Source organism: Hemicordylus capensis, chromosome 2 (assembly GCF_027244095.1).
Source record: "Hemicordylus capensis ecotype Gifberg chromosome 2, rHemCap1.1.pri, whole genome shotgun sequence".
Lineage (NCBI taxonomy): Eukaryota > Metazoa > Chordata > Lepidosauria > Squamata > Cordylidae > Hemicordylus > Hemicordylus capensis.
Window position 1 is genome coordinate 49,147,653 of NC_069658.1, and position 24,503 is coordinate 49,172,155.

The following is a 24,503-nucleotide window of genomic DNA, read 5'->3' on the forward strand; positions in this document are numbered from 1 at the left end:
AACTGCAGTCATGTTAAAATTCTGATCAAAACAAGGCAACCCTGTTTTGCAAGAAAGACTATGGGAAGCCAGTGCAGGTTCTGCGTGGAACATGTTTTAACTTGCCTCAGGAAGCTCTGCAAGGCTGCAGCCTTCCAACAGTCTATGAAGCAACTTCATAGCAAAGAACAACCAAATCTGAAGTTTATAAAGACATTAATAGCACACCTGCTTGGTGCAAACCTGAGGAAAAGAACAAACTGGTAGCTGTAGTCCTCTGTACGATGGAGAAGAATACTTACACTTCCATAATCATCCTCATATACTAACTGGCTGAATGTTTCCAAACCTGGAAGCCAAACAGACTGAACTGTAATCACATTTGGCAAAGAAACACTCATGTCATGCACGAGCCACTTTAGATGTTCCAAGAAACCAATTATTTGTGCTTTCTTTCACTAAGTTTCATTAATGTCATTAAAAGGAGGGTGAGTGTATCTGACGAGGGGAGATGTACATTCTGTCCCAGCACAAGGACTGCGAAATAGGCAAAGAGGCACCTTTAAAGTGCTGGGTCTTATATTTAGCAGAGCGAGAGCATCTGTCTTTATTCAACCCAGCAGAGTGTCTTTCCAGTGGCTATTGCTGGTATCTCCTTTGTGCCTGCTAGGGTGGGTGGTTGGCTATTGCTTTGTTTTTAAAAGATTGTGAGCCCTTTGGGGACAAGAGTCCATTTTTTCATACTTTTTGCTATGCAAATCACTTTTAGAACTTTTTGTTGAAAAGTGGCATATCAATATTGTGAATAATAATTTCCCCACTAGATACACACACTTCTCTATTTGCGGTGAGCCAAGGGAGCACAGAATGATGAGGCACAAGTAGTCATGCTTCCCTGGAATATCTGAAGTAGCGGGGGGAGACGTGATGAATCTGAAAACCTGACCCCGTTACTTAATTTCACTGATGCACAAAGCACTCAGGGCTGATTCACACAACAACATTTTGGGTTTGTTTATCAATGTAGGCAGCGTGTGTGTGTGCTAGCTGAATGTGCCCAACTTCAAACAGCCCTCAGCACAAGCATGAGTGAGTGCCCACATGATCGGTGTTGAAAGACAGTCAGCTTGACTGACTACAGACTAAAAACTTTTGTACAAAAGGAAGTGTCGTGTGAAAACATATTAGAAGCAGGGGTGCAGACAGAGGGAAAGCTTGATGAACAACTTCTCTCAAATTTTTTTGGCAATACACTTTGTTGGGAGAAATATGAGTTAGGAACATAAGAAGCTACCTTATAATGAGTGAGGCCATTGGTCCATCTAGCTCAGTATTGTCTATACACTGACTGGCAGCAGCTCTTTATGGTTTCAGGCAAGAGTCTCTCCCAGTTCTACTTGGAAATGCCAGGGAGTAAACCTGGGACCTTCTGCTTGCAAAGCAGATGCTCTGTCACTGAATTATGGCCCCATCCCCTAAGGGAAATATCTTACAGCAGGCAGTGCTCACATAGAGTCACCCATTCAAATACAAACCAGGGCAGACCCTGCTTAGGAAAAAGCAGGGTAGCAAAGGAAACAATTCATGATCACTAACGCAAAACCAGCTCTCCTCCCCAAGGAAGAGGAGTTGAGCAGAGGAGAAGTCAGTAAAATGAGGTTAATCAGTAAAATAAGCTTCTCAAATACTTTGGGGTGAGCTGCACCCTGATCAGAAGACAAGAAAAGCGGGAACTTGATAAAAGTTGATAAAATTATTAAAGATGTGGGGAAGAGATTTTTCTTCCCCCTCACATTCAGGATCAGACAATGAAATTAATCTACAATAGATTCAGGATAGAAAAAGGGAAGTACTTCTTCACACAATGCATAGCTTAATGTAAACTGCCCTGAGCCATTTTGGAAGGACGGTATAGAAACTGAATGAATGAATGAATGAATGAGAAAATACTGTGGGGTAAGCAACAAGGAAAGATGTGGGTCCTGTTTGTGGGCTTCCCAGAAGCATCTAGAAACTGGATGGACTGATCTTAGAGGTTCTTCTTATGTTCTCACGACTCACCTCTTAAAGCTCCCCAAACTTTGCCTGCCTTCAGCACAGCTGCAGGTTGTGCTACGTGGAGCTGATCTTTAAGGGAAAATGACAACTATAGTTATTATTACTGAAAGGGATTACATAAAGTGATCCACTTACGAAGAACATGGTTATGACTTTGGGCTTCAGGCCCGCACACATGCTACTTATATCTATTTATTTTCCTTTTACATTTATATCTTGCTCTTTCTCCAAAGAACCCAGAGCCGTGTACATGGTTATGCACATCCTCACAACAAGGTAAGGTAGGTTAGGTTGAGAGATAAGTGACTAGTCGCAAGAGTTTCCTGGCTGAATGGGGATTTGAACTCCAGTTTCCCTAGTCCTAGTCCAATACTCTAACCACTACACCACACCGGCTCAAGGGGGCAAGTATCCTGTGTGCAGGGCTGCAGCTGTGACTAGAGGAATAATTGCTCTTACTCCTAGATAGCATTCTTCATGGGGTAAGGCCCGGGGGCCAGTGGTAGTCTCCATCAATCCTAACTGCAACTCCCCAATTGTTTATTGGGCCTTTGTGAAACTTCAGCCAAAGTTGAAGACTTTGCAGAGTCCCTCAGGCACCATGCAGGTAACTATTCCCACTGTGCAGTGTTGTGCTTTGCCCAGCACAGCTGGGACTCCTTTACGGGAAACAGAGCCCTCTTGAGAAGTGGCGCACCTAGGTAGTTTGGGCGCCCAGACTACCCCCATCGCGAGGCTGAGCCGCTGATCTTGCCAGTAATTCTAGCCGCCATGTATGTGGCTGGGGGTGCGTGGGGGTGAGTCGAGCAGGCATTCCTCCCATGGCAGCGGTGGGGAGAGCGGGAGCAGCCGCCGGGCCTGACCATTTGGCCCAGGAGCCCTTGAGAACTGCAAGGCGCTCTGCACTCCATGCCTCGCAGTAATCAAGGGCTGCTGGGCCAAACAGCCAGGCCCAGCAGCTGCTCCTGCTCTTCACACCACTGCCACCACAAAGCAGGGGCAGATGCCTGCTTGACTCACTCCCCACCCCCTGGCTGCTCACATGGTGGCTAGAATTACTGGCAAGATTGGTGGTTTGGCCTCGTGGCAGCGGCCAAAAGAACTTGCAGCAGCGGCAGAGGCCCCCCGGACCTTGGAGGCCACGGACCGGGGCCCCAAGGTCCAGGGATAAGAACACTTCTGCTTTTGAGTTCCTGCACCATCTTAGAAGGCATGCACAGAGTGCTGGGAAGTGTAGCCCTTCCCAGTGTTTTCCTTAAGAGAGAGTTCCTTCTCCCTTAAAAGGCCTTTTCAGTGCTGAGAAAAACACAGTACTGTGCAGAGGTCAGCACGGTGAGAAATGGCACTTTCTCAGAGAGCAGGCTTTACCACAGGTTTTCTGTGAGGCTTTACTGAGAGTTCGAAGTTGCCCCAAAAACTGATGCAAAAAGTAGATTTTTTTAAACCCCAATTATAGATCGGGCTATACTCTAATGAGTGATGAAAACCCCAAATTGTGTGTGAAGTGCTCCCAGACAGCTCACAGTGACTTTGGGGTAAATTTGGGCTACATGTGAACGCATACCTCCATTCCATAAAGGAGATGCAAACTAAAAACCGGGTGTGAAAAAGTTCATGGCTCTCATATCAAAGATATTTTGCCAAAATGGCCTCTGCTTTCAGGATTTCACTACCAACACAGCAGCCTGTCAATAACACAACATACCACTTCGGTCAAAGAGTCCTGAAAGTGGCTTACAAAATAAAACACACAATGATTTTTATCAGCTAGCCTAAAAATAAAAGCTAGAACCACCAGAACAATCCACATAAACCAACATAATCAGAAGTATTATGTATCATAATACATTCAGATATGTGATTTATCTGAATGTACCAGGTTTATGTTTAACATGCAGAATCATGGAGCAAGGCAAGTGTTACACAATTTACTCAGAAGACAGTGTCTACTGCTGTGTTTTAGCACTTCAACCCATCCTGTTTCCTTGATAAAAATAAATCACGGTAAACACAGCAATTAATCTCACCAAGTAACATTCAAGGCTATTTTTAAGTTGAGCCAAGCCATTATCTCCAAATACATACTGTTAAATGAGTAGGAGATTATTAGTCAATCCTATATGCTTGAAAAACCAGTCCCCTTTATAATAAACAAGTTCAAGGAAAGAAGCAATTCACAGGATGCCGTAATGAACAACAGTTGGGAAGGAGAAGGTTTCTACTGGTACATGCATATTTAAGATACTTCATCAGATACTTACAGGCCTCATCTGAGGAAATGCTTGGATATTTATCACATTCTGAATCCACTGAAGTGATAATGACCTGAAGTGTGAATAGCTCAGGTTCACAGAGAGGTTTTTCATCTTGATTCTTCCATTTGGTATACCCAAAGATGTATTCGTAATACCTGAAAGCAAATCAAAAGGCACAGAAATTCACCATAAGATGTTTGCCTTCTATCAATATCAGAGATAATAGAGGTTTTCCTGGAATAGACTCAGTTCTATAGGGTGCCTCTATATATCATCTAATCAGACTGGTACATTAACTAGAAAGAGAGCCTTTGTCATTTAATTATAAGAATGCTACAATACTTCTCTCCAGACCTTATTTTTATTGCATAAGTTAAAACATAACGGTGAAAATAACATAGGGGAAAGAGGAAGACATCTAGTCACCAGAGTCAAAGAACATCTAGCAGATTCTAAATATAATAAACAGGGAAAGACCACGGTCCTTACAGATGAATAATAAACATAACGGAATAACAAAGCCTCTCAAAATAAGCATTTTAGAATCTGAACATTGTACACTTAAAAGAAAGATAAGGGAAGCATTATATTTGGGTAAGGTATGGCCTGAAGTCAGTGGTGAAGAAGAAAATGAAGGAAATCTTAAAGTACATAGGCCATTAAAGGGTGCAAGTAACATTTTGTTTCATACCCTCTCCCTGGTTTTTATCTCTCCATGTCAGTGTTAAACAGGCACAGCTGTGAATTATCCCCCTCCTCTTATGTACTAATTAGATATATAATCAGATTAGGGAAAGTTTTGGATATGAGTGTGGATTTTAAACGGTGGGGCATAGAACACAGAAGTATTGTAGCTAATCCATCGTGTGTATTGTGTTGCCATTGTATCAACTATAAGAATGCTTCTCCACTGAGTTTTCTAGGAAACACAGACAGCTTGTAGTTTTTGAACTGAAGTGACAGATGGGATGGTCTTCGGGCTGAAATGAACTTGCACTGTGCACTGACCTGGAGTAGAAATGGATGGATGGATCTTGTTCTATATGTCCAATGAAAATAGTAAAACTTTTAAAAAACAAATTTTGAGGAAGCAGGATTGCTTAGATTAGTGGTTCTCTCAAACTCTGTCCTGGGGAACCCAGGGGTTTCCTCTAACCATATTATGGGTCTCTCAATGAGAAGGTGAAAAGCAGACAAGCTTCTCTGAAGAACAGAAATTCACCACTACTAAGCTTCTCCAGCAACTCACAGGAGAAAGTAGTCTAGTACTACTAGTAGTCTAGTAGTGGCTCATCTTAATGAGTCAGTGGGGGCACTAAAACAAGATGCAGCTGGCTCCAGATCCTGCAGCTCCATTGCTCCTCTCTCTCATTCTGTTCCGCCCTGGAGTTAATTAGAGCTGCGCTGTCTGCAGGCGGCCCATTCATCAGGTAGAGCTGTAATCATTAGCCAGCATGCACAACTCTACCTAAAGAATGGGCAGCCTGCAGTCGGTGCAGTTCTTGTTAGCTATGGGGTGGGGCAGAATGAGAGAGAGAGGAGCAACAGAGCCGCAGGAACTGGAGACAGCTGCAGCTTGTCCCCACCACACACACACACCTTCTTAAGATGAGCTGCTACTGGTCTAGTATGTACTCTTATTCATACAGGCTGATGAGGTGGTTCCCATAGGCCTCGGCTGCCCTTCATTTGAACAGATATGCTCCCTAAGAACATGCCTCACAACCTTCTACATGGCACAGAGGTCCCACAACAGACAAGTCAATATGGCAAGCACTCCTTAATGGTCAAAAGTTTGAAAGTTCCTGGTTTATTTGTTTACATTTATATCCCACTCTTCCTCCGAGGAGCTCAGAGCAGTGTACATGGTTATTTTTATCCTCACAGCAACCCTGTGAGGTAGGTTAGGCTGAGAGATACATGACTGGCCCAGAGTCACCCAGTGAATTTCATGGTTGAATGGGGATTCGAACTCAGGTCTTCCTGGTCCTAGTCCAACACTCTAACCACTACACTACACTACACTGGCTCAATTTATACCATCAAGATCCAAATATAGTATTATAATAATTTTAGGATTGGAATCGTAACATGATAAACTCCTTGTGTGTGTACTTTTCAGGATGTTCCTACACCTGTCCCCTCTCATTGGATCACTGACACCCGCCACAGTTCAGAGAGTATTAGGAATGCTTATTTATTTATTTATTTATTTTATTTATCACATTTATATCCCGCTCTTCCTCCAAGGAGCCCAAAGCGGTGTAGTACAAACTTAAGTTTCTCCTCACAACAACCTTGTGAAGTAGGTTAGGCTGAGAGAGAGGTGACTGGCCCAGAGTCACCCAGCAAGTATTTGGCAAGGATCTGAACTCTGGTTTCCCCGGTCCTAGTCCAGCACTCTAACCACTACACCACGCTGGCTCTCTCTCTTAATCAATGTGCCTAGGTACAGTATACCTGAGAGCCAGATTGTGACCACTGAACTCCACCAACCAGACAACCCTAGAATGGGTAATGTCACCAATCAGGCAATCCTATGATTGTTTATATAACCATTTATCCTAAGGTGAAAGAGCTTAGACCTTTGATCTTGCTAGAAGATACTGAGTCTCAGACAATTTCAACCTATGATCCCAGGTTACTCCAGGGAAAGAATATTGCATAATTACTCACTCAAAGGGAAGAAAACAAGCAGCATGAACAAGACACTTCTAATGAACCCTTCAAGAAGCTGGAAACCTTCTATTCAACATCAACGTTTAATTTCCATATGAATTTTTTTTAATACTTTGATACGAGAAATTACATAACATTCAGTGCACTCAACATTGGAGAACAGATCCTCCAGTTCTTAGGTTATTATAAACAAATTCAGGGAGGACAGCTCTATCATTGGCTACTAGTCTGGTGGCTGTGGGCCACCTCCAGCTGTTAGAGGCACGATGCCTCTAAATGCCAGTTGCAGGGGAGTAGCAGTAGAAGAGAGAACATGCCCTCACCTCTTGCCTGTGGCATCCCAGAGGCATCTGGTGGTTCACTGTGCAAAACAGGATGCTGGACTAGATAGGCCTTGGGCCTGATCCAGAAGGGCTGTTCTTATGTGTGTTCATATTGATACAATGCCCTACTGATTGCACAGATTCAAAACCGGCAAGGACTTTGTACCTTTAAAAATTAGGTAAACAAGTGAATTCTGCTAGGGATGGGGAGAACTGCAGTGGGGAGGAAAGCTGTTCCTGCCCAAATCTGGACCAATGCTGGAAAGCACCCAGGCCAAGATTCTCCCACACAGTCCATCAGTGATGGCTGCTGGCTTACCATGAGTTGTTGCGATGGCCATTAGCCTCTATCCACAGCTTTAACAAAAAGATTATGGAGACCAGATCTACCAACAATAGTGTTCCAGGAGCTTCCATGTACATTGGTCCAGATGCTGAATATCAGGTGCTGGGTATAAGCACTAGGGGGAGGCCATCCCCATCTGAGGTTCCTTCTGGACTCGTGGCTTCTGCTTGAACAGCAGGTGGAGGCTGTGGCCAGGGGTGCCTTTGCCCAGCTTTGGCTGGTTCGCCCATTACATCCTTTTCTCGACCGGTAGGCCCTGGCAACAGTAACTCATGCCTCTGTTACCTTTCGTTTGGATTACTGTAATGCTCTCTACCTAGGGTTGCCTTTGAAAACAACTTGGAAGCTTCAACTAGTCCAAAATGCCGCGGCCCACCTCCTCATGGGTGGCAGTAGATTTGATCGTGCCACACCTCTTTTATGCTCGTTGCACTGCTTGCCTGTTCGCTTCCAGGTCCAATTCAAAGTGCTGGTTTTCACCTTCAATACCCTTATGGGCTTAGCACCTGTATATCTCCAGGATCGCCTCTCTCGGCTGGTTGTATCCCGTTCTGTCAGGTCTTCTCAGCTGGCCCTCCTGAGTGTCCCAGGCCCTGGTGCAGTGCATGGTGCCTTGGCCAGTAGGAGGGCCTTCTCTGTGGCCACCTCTCTTCTTTGGAACACTCTTTCCCCCCACCAGATTCGTTCAGCCCCCTCCTTAGCTGCTTTTAAGGCCCTTCTCCAGACCTACCTGTTTCGCCAGGCATTGGCCTTTTATTTATTTATTTATTTATTTATTTATTTATTTATTTTAAAATTGTTATTGGTATTGTTGTTCACCACCTAGAGTCTTGGGAGGAGGTGGTATAGAAGAAAATTTTAATAAATAAATAAATAAATTCCTATACATTCCAGTAGTGGAGAGTGCTCAGAGGCATGCAGCTGGAAACAGAATGCTGGTCTGCTCCAGCAAGACCATTCTTAGCCTTCACTGCCATCTCCATGGCCAAATTTCTGCATCTCATATATGAAGACACGCAGCGGCCTTATACAGAGTCAAAACACTGTTGCATTTTTAGATTAGTATTGTGTCAAAACTTGCTGGCAGTTGCCGACAACAAACAAAGCGACTCATCACCGGAGTTGTATTGTGCATGACTAAAAGCCAGTACGAAACAAGTTTAAAACAGAAGAACAATTTTTCAGAATATAATATGAAAATTGAAATAATTAATTTGATGAGTCATCGTTACCGTTTACAGCTAAATTACTCAATAGTATTACCCAGAAATCACTCCGAAGAACTACTAGATGAACTGCTAGATTTCAGAAGGACTGCTCAGAAGCCATTGATTCAGTCAGTGGCGCTCCAGGGCTCCCCCCAGTTCTAAGTGGAGATGCCAGGGACTGAACCTGGGACCTTCTGCATGCATGCGCGCTGCAGCCGCCCCTTCCCACCATACAGCCGTTCTTGTGCCTTCCGCAAATGTCATTTGTGAAAGCACAAGACTGAGACCTGGGCGGGGAAAGGGAAGAAGAAACAGCAGGCGCTCCAAGTGACAAGCTGCAGACATACTTCCCTTTTAGCTGCCAACCACGCCGTAGTAATTCACAGGGGAGGGAAAGCCACCCGTCCATTCTCGCTGCCCAGCCCTGCCCAGCAGGGCAAGCAGCCCGCGAGGACTCCCGCTTGGAGGAAAGGGCGTCTCCTGCCCCGCTGGCCGCAGAAGGCGCAGCTCACCTGCGGAAGGCATCCTGCAGCAAGGAGCAATTCGACCCCGCCGAGGATCCCGGGCCATGGACGATCTGGAACCGCTTGGGAGCCAGCTGCAGTCGAGCTGGGGAGATGGAAAGCGAGCGGGGCAGGGGCCAGAGGGAGCCGAAGGGGGGCGACTCGCCCAGGGGCGCCTCCTCCTCGTTCTGGAGCAGCAGCTGAGGCGGGGCTTCGCGCGCGCGGACTTGGTGCAAGGAGAACCACAGCAGCAGCAGCGCTCCGAGCAGCTCCATGGCTCCGCTCGCTTCTGGCCCGGCAGCTGCGTGCAAGAGAGAGCCAAGGACCAGGCAGCCGCCTGCAGTCACCTGACGGGGAGGAGGGAGCCTGGCCCCAGCCGCGCCGAGAGCCGCCCAACTCCTCTCTCCGCCTCATCCCTTGCTCCCGTCCGCCGACTGTGAAGAGGAAAGGAGGCGGCTCGCTCGCTCGCAAGCGGCGGTTGTCAAGAGAAAGACCGGCTCTTGGGCCGTCTCTGGGCAAGGCTGGTTTGCCCGCTGCTATAGGCCAAGGAAGCGCCCTGACAAAACAATGCTCGCGCCGACCCACTGCCTTTGGCCATTGTTCTGTCACGGCCCTCCCTGCGTTTTATTGGCCCACCTAGTGGCGCAGCGGGGAAATGACTTGCCTAGCCAGCCTGAGGTTGCCGGTTCGAATCCCCGCTATATAGGAAGATGCTGAAAGGCATCATTATCTCATATAGCGTGGGAGATGGCAATGGTAAACCCCTCCTGTATTCTACCAAAGACAACCACAGGGCTCTGTGGTCGTCAGGAGTTGGCATCGACTCGATGGCAGACATTACTTTAGTGAAAAAACTAGACTTGTCCACAGGCATTTAGGTCTTGGAAACAGCCAAACGTTGCCCCTTTCATCCTGGTACAAATACAAGAATAAAATAAGCAATAGGTGCCTGTCTATTATTTATTTTGATATATTTTTTAAAGGTACTCCAGAATTTGCCATCTGGTGATTTGTTCTGCCAGTGCCTACTGGCGGCAGGCTACCCTGAGGTTGCCATCGACCCCGCTCTTCTTCTTGGTCTTGATATACAGGAATTGCTCATATCTGCACCTTATCCTGAATGGGAAAGATAGGGACATGTTGGCAGGTATGATTGCCCCAAACAACATTTGATCATTGGAGCAAGAACATGTTGTGCAAAATATTGGGAGGAGTTTGGGAGGAAGCTTATACGTATTGTATACTTCTAACATAAGTTTATTGTATTTTAACTTTTGTAAACTGCCTTGAGATGCGTTATGAAAGGCAGTATAAAAACTGAATAAATAAATAAATAAGCACATAAGAAAAGCTCTTCAGGATCACAAGGGGCCATCTAGTGCAGCATCCTGCTTCATGCAGTGTCCAGCCAGGTACAGGAGGGAAGCCCGCAAGTGAGTAAAAAAGGGTAACTGCTGGTGTTCTCTAGTGGCTGGTGTTCAGGGGCATGCCTGCTATGATCCTGATGGAAATATACAGCTATCCAGACTAGTAGCCATATCCTCCATGAATTTATCTTTTAAAACCATCTAGATTGGGCACCATCATCACATCTGGTAGCAAATTCCATAGTTCACCTAAATGTTGTGTAAAGAAGTACTTTCTTTTGTCTGTCCTGAATCTCCCAGGATTTAGCTTCAATGGATGACCCTGGGTTCTAATATTAAAAGAGGAGAAAATTTTATTTTTATCCATTTGATCCACATTGTGCATGGTTTTATACACCTCTAACATCTCCCCCCTCAACCTGCCTTATTTCTAAACTAAAAAGGCCCAAAAGTTACAGAGCCGGGTTGCACAATCAGTGAGGCCCGGTTTGTGCAGCTAAGCGGGGAGAGCGGGCTAAGCCCATTCTCTCCGCACATGAGCAGGGCGGGAGTCCTGGGAGCCCAGATCGGCTGCCCAGACGATTGCCGTTCTGTGACGGAGCTGGCAGGGGGCTGGGCGGGGGGCGCAGGGCATGCTGACGAGACCCCCGGAGCTGGGAGGCGGCTTTTTGCCTCCCTTCTGGGGGGTCTCCTCATGAGTAGCCGCAGCACAGAGGTGCGCCGTGGCTACTCATGGTTTTAAAAACCAGGTTTGTGGAGCGCTTGCTCCACAAACCTGGTTTATGGGCAGGGGTAGTTAGGCGGGTGACCCGCTTGCGAACCACGGTTCGCAGCTGAGCCCGGTGGTTCACACAATGGGAGAAAATCGGGTTGGCCTCCACTAGCCCAATTTTCTCCCATCGTGTGCAAAGCCTCACAGTCTTTTCTCACTGGGGAGTTGCACCGGCTCCCTAATCATTTTGGTTACCCTTTCCTGAACTTTTTCTAGCTCTACAATATCCCTTTCAAGATGTGGTGACCACAAGATCAGAATGGGAGTAAAAATTATATCATTATGCAGTTATGGCAGGAGAAATAATAAGAATAAGAATAAATAATAATAAATAATAAAGGAGAAAGAAGGTTGACAGAAGCCTAATAAACCTGTGGCAATTAGGTTAATGTTTATCAAATATTGGCAGAATAAGACATTTTCCTCACAAAATACTAGATATTTATTTTATATGTTGTGATAGTACTAATAACAATTTTTTTAGACATGTTAAGAAATATAAAGTTGTATGTGGATGTGAATTTTTTAAAAAATAAACAATTTTAAATAGTTTAAAATGTACACACACACACAGGTTTTTTTAAAAAAACCACACCCACATATAACTTTATATTTCATAACATTTCTAAAAAGTTGTTAATGTATATATTTAACAAGAACCTTTGAAAACAGCCACATTGACCAACAAAGCTTGCTGAAAATGAATAATTGCATCTGGAAGGTGAAAAGTCAAAGCTCTCCACTGATGTGTTCAACCCCCATGAATGTCCAAAACACCTCTCTGGACTGGGACATTGTTTTTAACCATTTGGACCTGTTGTGATGGCACAACATTCATTCCATAAATGCAATAGCAAAATGTCATAATATTTTGGTATGAGATGGACAAATTACCCATCCCTGACCCAACTTTGAAATTTAAGCTTTAAAAGCAACACGTTTCTAAAGAAGCAAATGCATTGTTGTTGTTGTTGTTGTTTGTTTGTTTGTTTGTTTGTTTTGCTGGTCTCTGGATTTGGGATCTGGATTACTCTGCAGTCAGGTTTTTATTCTTGGCATTTGATTCACCGTGGATTTTTTTAGATTCATTTTTGGCTACAGGATAACTTTCCCTGGCTATTTTTATGAGATTAACTTTTGTTCTGGATCTGAACACACCAGATAGTAATGATGTACCTGTGCTTTTGTACATTGAGTTAAGGATAGTCTCTTGCTAACTGATCAAGAAGGCACCTTTTGAAGTGGTGATTCTCTTGTGTTTAGCAGGGAGAGACCAACTGTTCCTATTCAACTTGCAGCACAGTGTCCCTCCCATGGGTGTTGCTGGTGTTTAAGATTTTGAGTCCTTTTGAGGCAGGGAATCTAAAAGGGCTCACAATCAGGGGTGTAGCTAGCTCACCGGCGGCCCGTGTGCAGCCGCGGCAGGCGCCCCGATAGCCCCGCCCCCTGCGTCTGACATCAGATGCAGGGGATAGCCATGCCCCCGCGTCTGACGTCAGACGCGGGGGGCGTGGTCTGGCTCCTGAATGGAGCCTTGAGGCTCTGTTCGGGAGAAGCAGCTTAACTGCTGAAGGGGCCATGTGGCCCCTTCAGCAGTTAAATAAAGGCTGGTGCCCCATTCGCAGTGCAGCCCAGGAGCGACTCTTCCAGGGAAGAGCCGCTTCTGGGCTGCATTGCGAACGCAGTACCAGTCTTAGCTCCTGAAGGGGCCGGGCAGCCTTTGTTTAGCTCCTTTAACTTCCAACACAAACAAGCAGAGTGCACAAATTTTGCAACCCTGTCTTGAAAAACACTGCAGAACAGGAGCACACAGTCCCTCCCAACACAGAACACCACATTTTCCCACACACACAGTCCAAAAAAGGCCAAAAAAGAATAACTAATTCAAAATCCACTGCCAGCCACAGTGCCTGTGCTGCAGTAACATCACTGACACAAGTTGCTCTCTCACACAAAATTTTTAATCTTTATTTGCAGTATTTACATAATACTGCAGCGCCAGCCTTTGCTTAGCTCTCGAAGGCGCCGCGCGGCCCCCGCTTGGGAGCTAAACTCCCGCCCCTGCGTCAGACATCAGACGTGGGGGGCGTGTCAGGGCCGCTAATGGCGGCTCCTGATTAGGCACGGCTCGGGTTCTTTGAACCCGTTCGCCCAATTATAGCTACGCCCCTGAATCTAATAAATAGTTATGTTTCTATGTAAATTGCTTTGAGAACTTTGTTGAAAAGTGTCCGATAAATATTCTTAGCAGCAGCAGCAGCAGCAGCAGCAACATAATCATAGAGCAAGGTGAAGTGGGTGCTTCAAATAGCAAACTTCAGAAGGGGCATTTTTCTGTTTCCAAACTTCCTGTGTGTCAATTTTTTTTTAAAAAAATGATGTGTGTTTTTTAAAAATGATTTTTTTAAAAAAATAAAAAATGAAGCAAATAACTTTGCTTCAGGTTAAAAAAAAAGACGGAGGTTAGCATGGCATGGGGATTATCTCTGTGTAGGGGAGAAAGGAGTATATTAAGTGATGCACATGTTGCTTGTACCTTTTAGGTAGGTTTCCTCCACCTCTTCTTTGTTGAATGGTGTATGAACATCATAATAAGCGTGATGCCCACCACCTAGTGGACAGTTCTCATTACTTCATTGAATCCTATGTGTTGTCAAACAACCAGCATTGTAACTCTTTAACAGTCATTCCCATCTTGGAAAATACACTTCAGGGAAAGTTTGTAATGTAGAATACATGCAGAAGTAATATCTCCCTTTGGATATTTGTCTTAAGACAGCCCCACAGTACATGATCACAAGTGTCATCCACAAGTACAGCCATTACAGAGCCAGTATCACACAGTCCTTTACTGTAGAGGTTGAAATGCAGAGCTTAATGCTGAGCCAGTAACCTAAAGAAAGTCACCACTCACTCATTCAAGTTGTCTAAGAAATTCTCCTGTATTGGGACAACCCTCCAAACTTTCCTCCCAGTTTCCTCATTGCTCCCAACATTCTTCCCTATTCTTTATGACAGCCTTCACTTCTGACATAAAGCAAGTTCAGCAGCAAGTTCAAATCTATACCCACCTGAGCAATTGCCCACAGTAGGATGATGAGAATGCAACTTAGTTCTAAAAATTAAAATTTTGTTAGTACCACCTGGTGGGGATTTGGAGAGAATGTAACTGATAAAACGAAGCTGACCATTACACATATTCAGTTTCATTTTGGGTGAGCGGCTTTTGCTGTGGATACAACATTGGAAAATAAAAACTAAATCTCTTGAATAATGCTGTGTCTCCAGCAGAAGGTGTTTATTGTAAAGGCTTGGCCAGATATGATGATTTAGGCCAAGCATATTATAATTAACGTAAGAAATGCACCTGCTTAAAATTTAATCAAATTGTAGTTGTAAGTCTAAATAGTTGGGCAATCACATCATTCCATATATGACGTCAAGTAGAATGTGACTCAGTGTTTTCATGATTCAATTAACCATAATAATAAACATAACACACCACAAATGGGGCACATCACAAACAAATAAGGCAACCCATTTATAGTTGTGTCACCTACACACTTCACCTGTTTCCACTAAGCATTTGCATCATAACGAATCTATCTATATAATTCTCTAAGAATTAGACCTGTGGCTAATCCCATGTGTGGCAGCTCTCACGAGAGTTCATGAACAGAAGCATCTGATTGGGAAGTGGGGATTCCATATGCAGATAGGGAGGAGCCTGTGATGGTTAGTGAGAGAGGGTAAAAGCCCCTTCAGGAGAAGGAGGCTACCATTGTGTGAATTAGATGAGGAAACAAGATGAACAAGATCTGTTAACTCAGGAGTGGGCATAGGCAAAACTAGGGGGGCAGCCAGGGCACATGCCCTAGGCACCACTTTGAGGGGCACCAGTGCCATGCTGCCCCCCCTCCCAAATTCATGATTTTTTTTAAAATCAAAATTTTTTAACCTGTAGCCCCTTCCGGGGACTTCCTAAAGGCCATGGGGGGGGGGTCTGCAAAGGTTTCCCCTCCCGCCCGAAAGGGCTGCGCGGCCCCTGCTTGGGAACTAAACTAGCATCCCTGCATCTGACATCAGATGTGGGGGGGGGGGGCCGTCAGGGCCGCAAGGTGTGGCCCCTGATTGGGCACAGCTGGGGTTCTTTGAACCTGTTGGCCCAATAGCCCCTAGCATTACAGTAATCCAATCTGGAGGTTACCAGCAAATGTACCACCGTTTTGAGGTCATTCGTCTCAAGAAACAGACACAGCTGGTGTATCAGCTAAAGCTGATAGAAGGCACTTCTGACCACTGCCTCAACCTCAGACACCAGGGAGAGGCTTAGATCCAGAAGTACCCCTAGACTGTGTACCTGTTCCTTCTGGGGAACTGTGACTCCATCCAGAACAGGCAGATCAAAATTGTCTCTCGAGTTTTGACTAGTGATGTGCGGTTCGGTCCGGATCCGGATCGGTTCGTCCCGAACCGGTCCGGATCCGGCGGTTCGATCCCGGACCGAATCGGGCCCTTCTGGGACCGATCCGGACCGAATCCGAGTCGGTTCGGCTCCGAACCGGCTCGGGTTTCCCGAACCGGTTCGGGAGTTCAATTGAGTCTCTGGAGTGTCCCTTTAAAGTTTGAAGTGTGTCCTCCATTTTGTGGCTCATTCCTGAAACTTTTGCTCCTAGCATCCATTTTGTGATGCTATTTTCAGGCATTGTATTGGCTGCGCTATTGATCCTTTGATTGGCCAGAATGAGTCCTTTGGTCTGGTAGGCTGCTTGGCTGTTGCACTGTTGAGAGCTGGCACCCTGTTGGCCGTGGGGGAGTGCAAAGGTGGGGGCTCCCAAAGGAGGGAATTTCAAACCTATATAAACCCAAGCCTCTTCTCTGGAAACTTCTCTTGGCTGCAGTTGTGGGATCATCTCTGAGACCTTGCTTGCTCTTTTGCTGCTGGTGTCTGCTGTGAGTCCCTGCTGACTGTGTGTCACATTAGTGTGTGTCTGTCTCTCTGCTCTCTGTGTGTGTTGTTGTGTGCCACCTTGTCCATCTGCCCTCTGTCTGTCTCTGTCCAAACCTCTTTAATACTTTCCCCTCAACTTTTTCCAACTTTTCCTGTTGTGTGTTTTCTGTTCTCTTCACCCTTTCTCTCTCAACCCTTCTTCCAAAGTTTTGGCTTTCCCTCCTTCCCCCCCCCCCACCCCCCTCTTCTGCATTGCTTTCCTGTTTTTGTGCCTTGCCTGACTTTTGTTCCACTTTTTGAGTTGCATTCAATTATTGCTTCTGTGTAAATTTATATATTTGCTGATTTTGGTTTTTAATTAATAGCTATTGTTATTGCTGGCTGCCTGTCTGAGTTGTGTTTCTGAGGATTTAGTTTATATTATTGCTGCAATTTGATTCCTTGTGTTCTGATTTTGATTGTTAATTTGTTCCCCTCTGGCCCTGCTCCTAGCTTCCCCCCTCCCTCCCTCCCTCCCACCCAGATAAGATTGTTTCCCTCCTGTGCTGCTGCCTGTTGAGCCTTGCATTCTTTGGATTTCTTTGTGGAATTAGGTTCTGGTTTTGGTTTTGCTCCCTGTGTGTGTCACCCACTCCCCCAGTCCCTCCCCCTGGTAGTTGTAAACCCCCCCCCCGCCCTGAGACTTTCTGGCTGCCCTTTGGTTTCCTTTTTTTTACTTTGTGTATAGATTGTTTGGATTCAAATTTGATTGTTCCCCTGTGGTCCTGCTCCTAGCTTCCCCCCTCCCTCCCCTCCAGAAACCCACTCCCCCCACTGCCACCTCCTCCTCCACTCCTGCCCTGCCTGCCCCCTCCCACCCAGACTGAGTGTTGTTCCCCATCCTCCCTGGTGCTGCTGCTGCTGCCTGTTGAGTCCTGTCTTAGTTACTTTGGTTTTTTGTGTGAAATCAATTAGCTTCTTTTGGTTCTGGTTTTGCTGTGTGTGTGTCCCATTCCTCCCTGCTGGTTGTTGTTGGTTCCTCCCCCCCCCCCAGACTTTCTGCCCATTGTTCCCAGGTGTTGTTTTTTTTTTTTACCCCAGGCCCCCTGCCACAGACTAGCCCCCAACCACACACACCCTCTCTGCTCCCCCCACCCCACCTCTTTTCCTCCTTGCCCCCGACTCTCTCCACTCACCCCAGGCCCCCTGCCACACACTAGCCCCAACCACACACACCCTCTCTGCTCCCCCACCCCACCTCTTTTCCTCCTTGCCCCCGACTCTCTCCACTTACCCCAGGCCCCCTGCCACACACTAGCCCCCAACCACACACACCCTCTCTGCTCCCCCCACCCCACCTCTTTTCCTCCTTGCCCCCGACTCTCTCCACTCACCCCAGGCCCCCCTGCCACACACTAGCCCCAACTACACACACCCTCTCTGCTCCCCCACCCCACCTCTTTTCCTCCTTGCCCCCGACTCTCTCCACTTACCCCAGGCCCCCTGCCACACACTAGCCCCCAACCACACACACCCTCTCTGCTCCCCCCACCCCACCTCTTTTCCTCCTTGCCCCCGACTCTCTCCACTTACCCCAGGCCCCCTGCCACACACTAGCCCCAACCACACACACCCTCTCTGCTCCCCCCACCCCACCTCTTTTCCTCCTTGCCCCCGACTCTCTCCACTTACCCCAGGCCCCCTGCCACACACTAGCCCCAACCACACACACCCTCTCTGCTCCCCCCACCCCACCTCTTTTCCTCCTTGCCCCCGACTCTCTCCACTTACCCCAGGCCCCCTGCCACACACTAGCCCCAACCACACACACCCTCTCTGCTCCCCCCACCTCTTTGGACCGCTGCTACTGCTGTGTCCTCCCCCCACACCTGAATCCCCCCTCCCTGCTGCGCTGCGCTTCTCCTCTCTCCTCTTTCTCTCTATCATCTCTCTTTCTCCTCTCTCTCTCTTTCTTTTCTCTCTCTCTCCTCTCTTTCTCTTTGTCCCTGCCCCCCCTCTCTTTTCTCTCTCTCTTAGTCTTTTCTCTCTCTGCTCCCCTTCACTTTCCACCTCCTCTCCCACAGCTGCAGCCACACACAGTAGCCTACCCACCTGGCGGCTGCCATCGGTTTTTTTTTCTTTTTATAGTTTTTGGTTGATTTTGTCTCTGCTTGGGGGTGAGTTGAGCGACACAAACAGTGTTGTCTCCTCACTTCTGCCCCTCCATCGTTGTTGAACTACCCCGGTTGCCTGTGTGCCTCGTGCGGCCGCCCTGCTGTGTCTCAGCCCAGGGTGGCTGGCTGGCGGCGGCGAATCCGTGACCAGCAGTGAGCGGCAGGAGAAGGACCGGAAGAAGAGGGGTTAGTGCGTGTGCGATTGTGCACCTTTTGTTGCCCCTTTCTCTCCCTAGCTGGCGGTTTTAAATAGGGACACCCCTATTCTGAAATGCATTTGGGTGTGGGGAGGAGGGAGGGAACCTTGGAGAGGAGATGTACTGTTGTAAAACTTGTGTCTTCATGCCCATGCCCAGTAAAGAAATTGCTGCTGTGTGTTGCGTTGCATTGCATGCGTCTTGCAGGTGGTTTTTGAACAGGTGCCTTCCAGAGTGCTTCCTTGCCTCTGGGGCAGTCTGAGTGGGGTCCAGGGTTCTGATGCGATGCTGCCACTGCTGGGCCCATGCCATGCCAGAGTGCTTCCTTGCCTCTGGGGCAGTCTGAGTGGGGTCCAGGGTTCTGATGCGATGCTGCCACTGCTGGGCCCATGCCATGCCAGAGTGCTTCCTTGCCTCTGGGGCAGTCTGAGTGGGGTCCTGGCTGGTCTCTGATGCTGCCACTACATGCTGGGCCCATGCCATGCCAGAGTGCTTCCTTGCCTCTGGGGCAGTCTGAGTGGGGTCCTGGCTGGGCTCTGATGCTGCCACTACATGCTGGGCCCATGCCATGCCAGAGTGCTTCCTTGCCTCTGGGGCAGTCTGAGTGGGGTCCTGGCTGGGCTCTGATGCTGCCACTACATGCTGGGCCAATACACACGCATGATGATGATCATGATGTTCAATCCATGAGGCTGCCATCAAGTGTTTGCTGCTGCTTGCTTGCCATGGCATTGGGCAGGCAGAGTCACAGAGTGGGTGGGTTCAACCTCTGTGTTGGTGTGACTGGGTTCTGGTTTTGGTTGTGTGCAATTTAGAGTCACTAAATAGGCTGCATTGAGTTTGAACCACCCCCCAGAACCCACACTTTGTGTTCCAGTTCACTAAATAAGGGTTTCCTCCTTTGATCTGCAGGTTCCCAAGCGTTGACTGCATCCCTCCCCCACCCCCGGTAGGTGCTGTGCCCTCCCCCCATCCACTCCCCCCCCCAAAAAAGCTAAAAACTTGCCACCCACACCACAACTACTCCACCCAACTGCCCGTGCCACCCTCCCACACCGGGGTTCCACCCTTTAACCCCCTATTTTTCTAAAAAAAAACCCTCCCAGACCCATCTCCCCAATTGGCTTGGTGGTTGACTCCCAAATTCAAAAAGGACACCCTCCCCCTCACTTCGATTGGCTTCCCCCCCCATATCAAAAAGTCTTCCTTTCCCCCCCATTGGCTTCCTTTTTTCAAAACAAACTTCCCCCCCGCCGCCTCCAAATCAGCTGCCTTTTTTTTGGCCCCTAAGCCCCTCCAAATTATTTTTTTGACCCTGTCTGGCCTTCCTCCTAAAGTCTCCCTCCTTCTGACCTAGCAGCATGTCTGAGCGCCGTGTGGCGGGCAGGGCTCGCTCAAGGCTGGCAGGCAGAGGTGGGAGAGGCCAGGTGCGGGGTGCGCCTGCGGCACGGGGAGGGAGAGGACGCGGGGAGCCTGAGGACACCCCAGTTCTCCCCATTGGAGAATTCTTTGCTCCGGCCCCATCTTTGGTGCGCAGGATTCAGTTCCCCACGCCTGCTGCCGCCAATCGCGGCAGAGGCAGAGGCACTGTTAGGGCTGTGGCGGGTCCCTCCTCGCCGGCGGCACCAGGTGCTGCTGAGCTACCGCCAGTTGTTGAGGTGGAGGAGACTGTGGAGTTGGAAGAGCAGGTAGAGGGCGGTGAGGACCGTGCGGCTGGCAGCGATGCAGCCAGGTTCTCCCTCCCTCTGGGGCCCCTTCCCCCTATCCTTTCGCCGCTCAGTGGGGCCCCCCCTCGTGAAGCCCGACACTCTGGTGGGGAGCGGTCTGGCGAGGTGGTGGAGGAGAGGCCTGCCTCTCCGATGCCAGTTCAGCCGGGCCCTTCCTCCGCTGTGGAGGGCGGAAGGGGCGGGTTGGGTGGCAGCAGTGGGCAGGCAGCGGCGGCCGCCCCCCCCCTAGGACTGCAGCCACCCTGCGAGAAACGGCCTAGGACGGCGCCCAGGGCGCAGGAGGCCAAGGGCAGTGGTGCATGGGTGCATTTTGAGGTTCCTCAAGATGACCCATTCCACGCCCGCTGTGTCCACTGCAGGATGCTTGTCAGCCGTGGAAGGGACCCTGCGCACCTGGGTACGACGCCTATGTGGAGACACCTAGAGCGTCACCACCCAGGTCTCAGGGGACAGGCTGGCAGCGCTAGTGCGCCTTGTGCATCTGCCACTAGGGCGGGCAGCGGCAGTGTGCCAGCCAGCAGGCAGGCTACACTGCCCGTCCAGCGGTGGACGCAGTCCTCGGGCAGCCAGCGTATTGTTCGCGTGGACCATCATCACCTCACCCGCCTCATAGGGGAGATGATTTCCACCGATGACCAGCCGTTTCAGGTGGTCGAGAACAACGGCTTCCGCCGTATTCTCCAATACCTGGCTCCCGAATACGTCATCCCCTCAAGGACGACGTTCAGCCGGAACGTGGTCCCCTCCCTGTACCGCCGGTGCAGGGAGCTCGTGTCGGCCGAGCTGCGTGCAGCTCCGGCCGGGACAAGCGTGCATTTCACGACTGACCTCTGGACCAGTGTCAGTGGGATGCACGCTTCTTTCCTGGCCCTCACTGCCCACTGGTGGGGACCGGAGAGTGAGGGGACCTCCGCGGGCGATGCTTCCGGGTCCGGCGCGGCTCCCGATGCACTACGGCACAGGTGGGCCGTCCTGCACGTGGAGACGATGGACACGAGGCACACCGCGGAGGAGGTGGCGGCCGTACTCGACCGCCAGATAGAGGAGTGGATTGGCGGGTGTCCACACCTCTCCCGCGGCTTCATTGTCACCGACAATGGAGCCAACGTTACCGCCGCTGTCGAGACAGTCATGGACTGTGTGAACATACGGTGTATGGCACACACGCTCCATCTGACCGTCAGGGACGCCCTTGGCCTTAAGGAGCTGAGGGCGTCCCAGGAGAAGGGGGCCCGCCCCATCGCAGGTGCTGTTGCTGCCACGGCCACGCTTGTGGATAAGTCCCGCAAGCTGGCCGCCCACTTCCACCGCAGCGAGAAGTCCAGGAGACTGCTTCGCCAGAAGCAGGATGACCTTGGCCTTCCTCGCCATCTCATCCCTACGGATGTGGAGACGCGGTGGAACTCCACCTTCCTCCTGTTCCAGCGCCTGTTGGAGCAGGAGAGAGCCCTTGTCGCCCTGGCGAGGGACGAGTCCTTGGATGTCTGCGACTTCTCGAACGCAGAGTGGAAGCAGATGTCCGAGGCGGTGTCGGCACTCGAGCCCTTCCAGCTTGCCACGAAGGGCTTGTGTGGCGACACCACTCCCTTGAGCCAGGCGCTGCCCACAGCTGTTGGTCTCGAGAAGCTGATGGGTGGACTCCATATCTCTCTGACCACGCCAGAGGGTCGTGCTCTGGCTGGGAGGCTGAGGTCTGGGGTTGACAAGCGGCTCGTTGATGTGCTGGGAGACAGGGAGGAGTATGTCCTCGCTTGTCTCTGTCACCCAGCCCTCAAGGGCAATGCCGTGAGTGCCGACGACTTGCCCAGGTGGAAGGGCATCCTGGTCGAGAAGGTTAGGGAGGAGGAGGCCGCTAGGGCCCGCAGAGACCAGGGTGTTGGTAGTGGTGCGGGGGCAGCCCTCGCGGCCCAACCCGCACCCAGCAGCAGCATGGGCGGCCAGCCGGCGTCAGCTTCCCCTTCCCCTCCCTCTTCCCAGTCCAGCAGCGCGGCATCCCAGGCGGCGCCATCGCAGCAGCCATTTGCTACCGACTCGAGATCCGCCCAGTGGTTTCAGCGGTTCTGCTATGGCGCCATGCCTGGTATGCGGGAGGCTCGACCTGCCAGGCCCCCCTCCAGTGCTGAGCAATGCGTTGCGCAGTACTTGGAGGAGCCTGTGGAGGGAGACGGCGTGGACTGCGCACAGTTCTGGGCGAGCCGCCGCCAAGTCTGGCCGGACCTGGCGGTGGTGGCTGTGCGCCTCCTCTCCTGCCCCCCAACCAGTGTCCAGAGCGAGCGGGTGTTTTCACGTGCCGGGGACGTGGTGACACCCTCTCGCTCCCGCTTGGACCCTGGTCTGGTGGAGCAGCTGGTCTTCCTTAAGGTGAACCTCCCCTTGTTGGGCTACCCCAAGCTTGAGTTTGAGACGGGCGAGTGATTACCGTGGGTTGCCCCATGGTTGGTCACCTGCCTGGCTCGACCTCTGCTTATCCCTACCCTCCCCCCTTCCACCTCTAGCTGAGCTGACGTGACAGATGCTGAGCCGTGCCAGCCAGTCGCAGCGTGTAGTGTGCCCACACAGAGATGCAGTTGTAGTAGTAGTTGTAGTGCTGCGACTGGCCAGATGTTTACAATGCCCACGCCCACCTAAAAAGAAACCCAATGCTGACCAGCACAGGCCCTTTATCTATCCACCTGTCAGCATTTGGGGACCTGGCGTGGGCACGGCACACCCCCCCAAAGTAGCACAGCCCACGGAGTACTAGACTTAGCGGCAGCGGCGGGTATACGTTCAAAAATGCAGTGTAGATATGTAAATACTGTATGTAAATAAACATGTAAATAATTTTTTCTTTAAAAACCCCATGTCAAAATCAAGCCTCAAAATTATGCAAAAGAAAGAAAAAAAGGTGACAAAGGGAGAACAAAATGATGAATGCCAAATGAATTGATTTTATTGAAAATGTCACCAGAAATCATGTGTGGGGGGCTTGGTTTACATGGAGAAAATGATTGGGTGATTTTTTGAAATGAAACGAATGAATTATTATCATCTTATGTTCATCTTGATTGTGGTCACTGTTGATGTTGGCTGATGGCAAAAAACCCAAAACCATCAGAATAGCAATGAACTGGCTGCCAACACAACATATTGATTGATAACTGTGCAGGGGGGGAATTGGGTCTGTGTGTGTGTGTGTGTGTGTGGTGCAGGCTCAGTCTGTCTCTTCCTGTTGTGTGTCTGTCTGTCTGTCTGTCTGTGTGAATGGATGCCTAGCACTGTCTCTGTGTGTGGATGCTTTCTGTGTGTAGTGTGGTGTGTGTCTGTCTACATGTTTTTTTCCTCCCCCCTCCAACTCCCTCCATCCTTCCCCTCTCATCCTCTCCCCTTCCTCTTCACCACCTTCCATCCTCCCTCCCTTCCAGCCCACCACCGCCTCAACTGCCCCCAACCCCGGTCTGGCAGATGATGAGAGTCTGGTCTCTCCCACCGAAGCACACACGTGAGCACGTGTGTGCACAAATATGTGGCTGACCAACTCTGAGCCGGACCCTCCCCCCTTCAATCCCCTCTACATCCCTCTCCCCCTCCCCTTTCCTCCCCCCTGCCTCCCAGCCTCCCTCCCTGCCTCCCTCCCCCCTCCTAGCTAGCAGCGCACACATACACACACAAAACACCTGTGGTGGCAAACACCACCAGCACACATGCACTCACACTGGTGCCACCACCTCTGCCTTGGGCCTCTGTGTCCTTGAGCAGATATGTGGTGGTGGACCAGAGAAGCATTTCTTTCCAGCAAGGCAAAAGGCATGCACTCACTGCACACACACACACACACACACACGAAGAGGTGAAGACGAGAAGAGGCAACTTCTAGAACCAGCAGCAGCAGGTGAGTGTCGTGTAATTGTGTTGCTTCCCAAGGCCACTGCCCATGCTCAATGCTCAGTCTGCTGAAACTAAAGAACTAGCTACAGTCACCCTTCCTCACATGCAGCTCAGCTCA

The 24,503-nt window shown here is 49.5% G+C and overlaps 1 protein-coding gene across 3 annotated transcripts in view; it reads right to left on the reverse strand.

Annotated features, from left to right (window-relative positions):
• HEXB (hexosaminidase subunit beta) overlaps positions 1-9,940 on the reverse strand; it is a 40,583-nt gene extending 30,643 nt beyond the window's left edge. The window contains exons 1-4 of one of the 3 annotated variants that reach the window (XM_053292637.1): positions 9,361-9,940; positions 4,299-4,447; positions 2,041-2,106; positions 282-328 (exon numbers count right to left, since the gene is read on the reverse strand). In XM_053292637.1, coding sequence (XP_053148612.1) covers positions 282-328; positions 2,041-2,106; positions 4,299-4,447; positions 9,361-9,626 — 528 coding nt within the window. In that variant the 5' untranslated portion in view covers positions 9,627-9,940. Of the gene's footprint in view, positions 1-281; positions 329-2,040; positions 2,107-4,298; positions 4,448-9,195; positions 9,273-9,360 lie in introns of those variants that run through there. The other 2 variants (XM_053292639.1, XM_053292640.1) reach the window with 2 other exon arrangements.
• Between the last annotated feature and the right edge of the window lie 14,563 nt (positions 9,941-24,503).